The following is an 8,059-nucleotide window of genomic DNA, read 5'->3' on the forward strand; positions in this document are numbered from 1 at the left end:
ATATTATCATAACCGACAGTTTCTTTCTTGGGAAAAAGGAGAAATTAGCTTGTGAGAAATAAATACCCAGTACTGACTACAAAAATTGAAACCCTCTACATTTGACATTATATTTCCCTTATTTTACTGAAGACCAAACTACATGAATGAAGAAGCAAAAACGCCTTCCCTAAGAAAAAGGAAAGATAAACGCCTTGGCAACGGCAAAGCAATGCGTTTGTCTCCGACTTGGTAAAACCACAAAGCCTGAGCACGCAACAAAACAGAGGAAGCTTTGTTTTCATCTACTCTACTCAAAAGCATCCAGCTTTCCAGGAGAAAAGAAGGGAGCGATTCCGTCTGTATCCTCCGACTCGCCGAGCTCGTGACCCCGCCTCGCCGCCGGACCCTAGAAGAAGCGGCCAGGCGTTTCCGCGCCAACCGCCAAACGAGCTGCAGAGCTCGCACCTTCTCTTTCTTCCCTTGGTTTAAGTAGCCGTGGCGGCCTGCTCCGGCCGGTGCCGCTCAGATCTACCGCGGCAGAGGGGGAAGCCCGGGGTTCATGATGGAGCACACCGCCGTCGGCGAGGATCAGGCCATGTCCGGTGAGTGGGCCGATGCCGGCCTTGGGTTGTTATCGCGTTGTTACTTTGATCTCGCTCTGTTCCTGGAGACGGCTGTGGTTCTAGGGGGTCTTTGGGCTTTCGAACCTTAGAAATTAGAATCATGTCAGGTCCTCTGTGTTCATGGTTGGTTTTTTCCAGATTCGTGTGGTTATCGAAGGCGTTATATTTGTCTAACTTGTGCGATATGGTTGTGAATGCGTGTCACTGAGGTTTTCCTGGAAAATTGGAGCATTTTGTTTTCTTTACGTACAAGTTAGTGGTCATTTTCTATTCTCGTTTGAGGCGAGTATAATGATTCGCTGCTTCATGAATTAGAACACCGGTTGAGCTGTTTCTTGTATAGCTTTGATCTCCTTCACCTTTGTTTCTGTTGGAGGTAGAATAACGATCCTGTTCGTCTTAGTTGATCGCCATTTACGATGGAGATTTACCTTCCAAGTGTTATTGAATTACTACTATTTCTCCACTTTTGGAAAGTTTACAGTTGAAGAAACTTGATATCTGAGTTGGATTTCGTTTGGTGTTAGGGCAGATGGCGTTTGCCATAAGTACGTTTTACTCCATAACTTTCCAGCGATATCTACCCGCAAAGATTCGCTAGGGGTGATTGTTCTATTTTTTGCATTTTTCTTTCAGTCTTATGTCTCTTGTGATGTGCTTTTGGGATATCCAAATATAAATTCAGTTTTTCTGATACGAGTTATTCTGGATACAATAGAAATGCTACTTATTGCGGTCAATCTATGTTAGGGAAGGTAGTTGCAAATTTTTATTTTCATGGACAGCACAATGTTTGGAATCCCGATTGGTAAAATTGTTATAAAAGGCAATATTAGGGGTATGCATCGTCCATTGGATCCTTCAGTCTATGCCACCTTCATTGTAACATCAGATAAATCAGAGTTCTCTGAAAGCTTGGTTAACTTAAATGAGATAAAAGTAAGACTACTCTGTGACTGTGTGTCGATGATGTAATAGATTTAACATATATTTCAGACCTTCGCGATAAGCATCGCCTGGACCTGGAGAGTTTAACGCTGACATCACAGCCATTCAAAACACTCGCATTATTTGTGCTAGCCATTGGACAGAGTATAAGAAGCACATGTTCATGTGTTCTGAAAGAAGGTTCTCGGTTGAAGTTCCTGGTTCCGTTGCTTGGTGCTACCTGTGTGCTTCTCCTGGTAACTGATGGCCCACATGAGAAGGTATCATCATCTTTCTGTTTTAGCACATTTCTGTATTTCAAATTAGACAAATCGAGTGGCGGTATGCTGAATTGAACTGCAAGTATGCAAATTAACAGCGCACTGCTTTCACAGTCTCTGGATATGCATGAGAGAAAATGTTGCTTTTTGAATGGTGAAATCACTGAAATGCATCTATTTATTCTGAATGAGAAGGGGTAAGATTTGCACTTTTTTAGGTTAAGGTAGATGTGAGACTCAAACCTAGGCGGGTGGGAGCATTTTTGTACCCTGTCTGTGGTGCGTGCGTTCTTGCAGCATGGATAAACCATTATATTCTGTCTTCAATGCAGCATATGCAGGAACTGCTTTGGTATGCCAGATTTGGATTATGGTGGGTCGTACTAGGGGTGGCTTCATCCATTGGATTAGGTAAAACCCAAAATTCAATTTATATTTGTGTGAAACTGGTTAATCTGTTGAATAAAATGTTAGCATAGCAACTAAGTATTTATCATTAAGAGTATACATGCAGTTCAATACTCAGCACGTCATTTATTTTTACAGGCTCTGGCTTGCACACCTTTGTATTGTATTTAGGGCCTCATATCGCCCTTTTCACAATGAAAGCGGTTCAGTGTGGCCGGGTTGATTTAAAGAGTGCTCCTTATGACACTATTCTTCTTAAAAGGAGGCCTTCATGGTTGGAGAAAGAATGTCTGGAGTTTGGACCTCCAATATATCAGGAAACAATCCCATTCAGCAAAATACTGCATGAAGTTCATCTTGAAGCTGTTCTTTGGGGCATTGGAACTGCACTTGGAGAGCTTCCTCCATATTTTATCTCTAGAGCAGGTTATGTTTGTACTGCTTTGCTCTTGCCAACTCGAGCATAATTTACATAGTTCTATGTTTGCTCATACCTTCTTAAGCATAAGCATATCATGCTATACTTCATTATTCTTCAAATTATTAATCCAGGGTGTCGTTGTGAATCACCTAAAATTATGTATAAATGCCTCACCAGGTCTAAACTTACATGAACACATAACATAGTTACTGTTATGGCGCTGCTAGAAGGAGGGCACGAGAGGGCCGGCCGGGGGCCTTTTTGCCCATGGCCGAGCAAGAGGGAAGGGATTTCCTTCTTAATTCTTGCTTGATTAGATTGATACATCTCCTCTCTTTATATAGAGAGGTTTACTTGACTCTCAAGCAAGGCTTACTTGACCCCTAAGCAAACGACCCTTATCTCTAATTAACTCTAAGACTAATGGACCCATTAGGCCCATTACGTAAACACTACACCCCACCTGGACATGCAGCTTGTCCTCGAGCTGCAGCCTAACCAACTTATAACCATGACTCGACGCAACACAAACCTAACACCTAAAGCCAAGCCTTTTACATCTCGGCTTGTTTTATTATTCTCAACCTGAAATAGACTAGGACGCTTTATTTTGGACGTGCACGTGTACAGCCACCTGGATCCCATGGACACCACCTGGACAAAAGGAGTGCATGTGTATGGCTGTTGGTCTGCACCGCACAGGGAAGAGTGGAGGGCTTGCGATGGAGAATGACGAGGAGGGGTGCGCCCCCCCAACCGCCGATGTCGCAGACTTTGAGGTCGCTGCCCGCGGGGAAAACAGCATGCCGGCCGCCCGTGGGGGAAACCACATGCCCAAGATCCCTGACGCAGCGGACGAGATCGAGGTCCTTTGCACAGCGAAGGGCAACTTGGAGGAGCGGCAGCTGCAGACCACGCATCTCCCGCACACACCGACGCGCTAGGAGGCCGCGCGCAGCAGCCTGCAGCCTCACCGCCGCAGACACATGGCGGGTAGCGATCCAAGACGGAAGCGGTGACGGCGACGGCAGGGACTTGATCTTCTGGATGTGGACGCCCTGGGATGGCGGCGGCGCTGATGGGAACGAGGTCGTCGCACTCCCGTCGTAGGGCATCCCATACTGGGCGGCGGAGCTGACCGGCGGTGGCTGCTGCGCTGCCGCGCCGGGCGCGGCGGAGGCCGCCAGGAGCGGCGGCTGCCACTGCAGCCAGGGCTGGGCGGTGGTGGCGATGGATGGCAGCTGCAGTGGCCCGGCGAGCGCGGCGAAGGCCACCTGGTGCGGCGGCGCGGGGGCGGCGATGGGCGGCGCAACCGAGTGCGGCCCGTAGGACCCGACCAAGAACAGGTGGATCTCCTAGACCGCCTGGGTTAGGTCCAGCAGCACCCCGGACACATCCTCCCAGGTGAGGACGGTGGGGGCGGGCGCGACAGAGGATCCCGGCGCGGGCAGGAGCGGGGTGACGGTCGTGGTGGTCGCCGGAGGCGACAAGGTGACCGGCAGCGGAAGAGACGGGCTTGGCGGTGGTGAAGACATGATCGAACCGAAGCTAGCTGATACCAAATTATTATGGCGCTGCTAGAAGGAGGGCACGAGAGGGCCGGCCGGGGGCCTTTTTGCCCATGGCCGAGCAAGAGGGAAGGGATTTCCTTCTTAATTCTTGCTTGATTAGATTGATACATCTCCTCTCTTTATATAGAGAGGTTTACTTGACTCTCAAGCAAGTTTTACTTGACCCCTAAGCAAACGACCCTTATCTCTAATTAACTCTAAGACTAATGGACCCATTAGGCCCATTACGTACTCTAACAGTTACTTTGATGTGTAATTGCGTGTCAGAAAGAACTGCACAATCCTCTTAGCAAGAAGCTTCTTGATCGCATATATAGCAGACTTTGATCAGTGATGACCGTTGACTTTTTATTTGATTGTTGCTTATTTCTGTACCATCTTCCAGTATAGCCTTCAGTCAGAAATATAATTATCCTGTATGCAGAGCAGAGTAGTTATAAAATTCAGTTTCATGGTCCTGTCCAGATCTTCAGTCAGAAATATAATTATCCTGTATGCAGAGCAGAGTAGTTATAAAATTCAGTTTCATGGTCCTGTCCAGATGTTAGATCTTGAATGCATTTAACTTCCATCCAGGCTCCCACTAAGCCTTTTGTGATTCTTCCTTTGCTACTTTTATTATGGTTATGTTTAAATGACAATCGTTTTTGTTCCCATTTTTAATGAATATGGCTAACCATATGATAAGTTGGACTTATCTGGCTTATAAGTTTGACTATCTTGACCACAATAAGCGACCATATAAGATTGGCATAAGTTAAGGTTAAACAATCCGTGATCTCAGTGATTTCTTTGGAAGAATAATTGATGCTATTAATCCATGTTTCTAACATTTTATTGTACCAACTTTAGCTTAATTTAGACTAAAGTAGCTCTAAATTTGTGTAATTAATTAGGAAAAATTACTTAACGCAACTGATTCAGGTTAATACAAATGAACTACAGCTAGCATGTCAGGCCAAAAGGTAGAGGAGTTGGCAGAATTGGATGCTTCTATCTCAAAAGAAGGTTTTCTATCATCAACTCTACGTCGGGCCAAGCGCTGGCTTATGTCTCACTCACAATATCTTAGCTTCCCTACAATACTGCTACTTGCTTCGGTTAGTTTCTTTCTTGTGGACATTTATTTGCTTGTATACATGCTTGATTAGGTCACCGTACTAGTTGCCTTGTAGCTCCTTAACAATTTAAGCTATTAGGTGAACTCCACTTAAATTTCTTGAGAAGCTCATTCTCTCCCCACTCAAATTATAGTTGCTATAAAAAATTGCATATGAAATGTGACCATGACTTTCCTTGTGACCAGTGGAGCTATTGCAAATGCAGAGAAGTTATCTTTGGCATATTATTGCTTCATTGTTAACTATGACAGTTAGAGACTAACTTTTCCCTTCGTTAGGTGCCAAACCCTCTGTTTGATCTTGCTGGCATTTTGTGTGGCCAATTTAATGTCCCCTTCTGGAAGTTCTTTCTGGCAACTTTAATTGGGAAGGCCATTATCAAGGTTTATATGCAGGTTTGCTACTTTCTAGCTTGGTACAGTTCCTCCTATGCACAGCATTTAGTTTTAACTGCAACATTTGCATATTCATATTTCATTTCTTTAATTAATTTAAACTGATGGACCTAACCGTGTTTTACAAATTACTTATGTAGACAACATTGGTAATTACTCTCTGCAACAACCAACTTCTTGAATTGGTGGAGGAAAGGCTTGTATGGGTGTTTAGCAATTCCCCTGGAGTATCATCCATCCTTCCCTCTTTAGTCACCAAGTTGAAGACAGCTAAGGATAAGTTTTTAATGGCAAGTGTTGCTACATCAGCTTCTAGTGCTGCGAAGGTACCGGTTTTTGCTAAGCTTCGAAATAGTTTTGAGCATCTAAAATTCTAATGTTTATGTTTTATTTCTTTATAAATGATCTCTATCATCTTTTGATGTGCTTATTTCTTAGGAAGTTTAATTAATTTATTAATAACTTAAACGAGTGTCTCTATTTATCATGTAATAGCATGCTGCAAGTGATAATCGCGGGCTTACGGCCGATAATCTGGTTGAAATGTTTTGTATTCTCATATACTCCCTCCAAAATAGATGACTCAACTTTGTACTAACTTTAGTACAAAGTTAGTACAAAGTTGGGTCATCTATTTTGAAACGGAGGGAGTATTTTCCAACTGACAAATTAACCAAGTCCTCGGTGTTGTTTGCACAATTGATTAGTTGTAGATAGACTGATGGAGGCCTTGGATGCATGGTTATGATTGATGACGATTGTAACATAACTTCAGCAGTAATGGAGTGGAACGATGATTATGATGAAGTTTCCTTTTCTTGTTTCCTCTGCTGTTTTTGCTTAGCTTGATGTTATCATCTGCTTTCCCAGAAAGTTGCCATTTCCCCTAAATATGAATTGTCCTCGTGCAGGGGAAGAAGTGGAATCTGTCATTCTCTTTGATCTGGAACACCGTGGTGTGGCTCATGATCGTGAATTTCATCATTCAGATAATCACTTCCACAGCACAGAGTTATCTGAAGAAGCAACAAGAGCTTGAGATCAGCATGAAGTCATCAGCTACACTAAGTTCCGCCTCTGAACCTGCTGCCAGAATATCAAATTAATCTAGCCAGGGCATTTCATCCGGACAGATATTCAATCTATATTCATGCCATCACTTCCTGCATGAGACTGATTTGGGAATTCTAAATCTGGTCATTTACTGGATAGCTGGCTTTATTCTCCAAGAAATCACATTGATACAGTGTATATAACCCATCCCATCAGGCCAGCATGACTGCAAAACTAAGAACCGCTGTCTGTATTCCCGTGGAGCACTAGCTTACTGATCACTTAGTAGAAAGTCGCAAAAAAGAGAGGAGAAAAAAAAAGGAAGTTTGACTAGTGCGCAAGTGTAATGTTGGCCTTGTACCCTCCGTAAAGAAATATAAGAGCGTTTAGATCACTAATGTAGTGATCTAAACGCTCTTATATTTCTTTACAGAGGGAGTACATAGCAACCAAGATATTGCCATCAATTGGCACAATAAGCATTAAGTTTGTGCCTACCATCTTGATGCTGTCGTTTTTGTCTCAGCATTGGTGATGATCTGTCAAGATCCGCCATTTGTTCCTGATGGCTACGCGTTGAGAAAATTCATGTTCCTGTCAAGTGTCAATGCAGATGCCAGATGGCACGTCAGGACAAAAAAAAAACTCCTAGTATCTTTTTATCATTTTACTTTCTTTACTCTTTAGTGAGGTTGCAGTTTTGTTCTGCTTATTTGGAGGCTTGAGCGAGCTTGGACTCTTCCATCTTGAGAGGCAGATTGAGCTGTGCACTCATGGGTTAATCACATCACATGGCTTGCAGCGTGTGAGGTTTATGTTTGTCTACAATCGTCATGTTGCTTAATTATGCTATATTGAGGTAGGGTCTTTTTTTTGTTAGTGATTAAACACCTACTACTCCTGAATCTTTATTTGCATTGTTCAGGGAGGAAGTGCGTCTGGTACAAAAGGCGACCCTTTTTTTTTAAAAAAGGTGATCCTTTTATCCTTTTAGACTGCAGGGCCATCAAAATTTGAATTTTGAAACATTCAACTGCTAAAGTACACCACCTTTACCTTTTGCAGCTGGGAGTGCATACTAATTTGCAATAAGTATATATAAAATCATTTAAAACACATTATTCGATACTATATTACTGTTAGGAGTAGAGCCAGTAGATCGCCTTACCTGAGCCAGAGATCCGGAAAGCTACTACTGGCGCGCAGTAACTGATAAATGCACATGCACTGGCCGAACCTATCCTACGCGCATGCTATTTTCCTACACTGCCCTACCA

The 8,059-nt window shown here is 43.5% G+C and overlaps 1 protein-coding gene across 1 annotated transcript; it reads left to right on the plus strand.

Moving 5' to 3' along the window:
• Positions 1 to 251: 251 nt before the first annotated feature.
• On the plus strand, positions 252 to 7,526 carry LOC119363256 (vacuole membrane protein KMS2-like). Its single transcript, XM_037628570.1, has 8 exons — positions 252 to 584; positions 1,602 to 1,813; positions 2,146 to 2,224; positions 2,360 to 2,647; positions 5,159 to 5,313; positions 5,613 to 5,729; positions 5,870 to 6,055; positions 6,641 to 7,526. The coding sequence occupies exons 1-8, from the start codon at positions 542 to 544 to the stop codon at positions 6,833 to 6,835; spliced, it is 1,275 nt and encodes a 424-aa protein (XP_037484467.1). The 5' UTR covers positions 252 to 541; the 3' UTR covers positions 6,836 to 7,526.
• The last annotated feature ends 533 nt before the right edge of the window (positions 7,527 to 8,059 follow it).

Source organism: Triticum dicoccoides, chromosome 2B (assembly GCF_002162155.2).
Source record: "Triticum dicoccoides isolate Atlit2015 ecotype Zavitan chromosome 2B, WEW_v2.0, whole genome shotgun sequence".
Taxonomy (NCBI): Eukaryota; Viridiplantae; Streptophyta; class Magnoliopsida; order Poales; family Poaceae; genus Triticum; species Triticum dicoccoides.

Coding starts and splice junctions, on each gene's coding strand:
- LOC119363256 (XM_037628570.1), top strand. CDS start 542: ATGATGGAGCACACCGCCGTCGGCGAGGATCAGGCCATGTCCG. Junction 585..1,601: donor CGAGGATCAGGCCATGTCCG/GTGAGTGGGCCG, acceptor CATATATTTCAG/ACCTTCGCGATAAGCATCGC. Junction 5,314..5,612: donor CAATACTGCTACTTGCTTCG/GTTAGTTTCTTT, acceptor TCCCTTCGTTAG/GTGCCAAACCCTCTGTTTGA.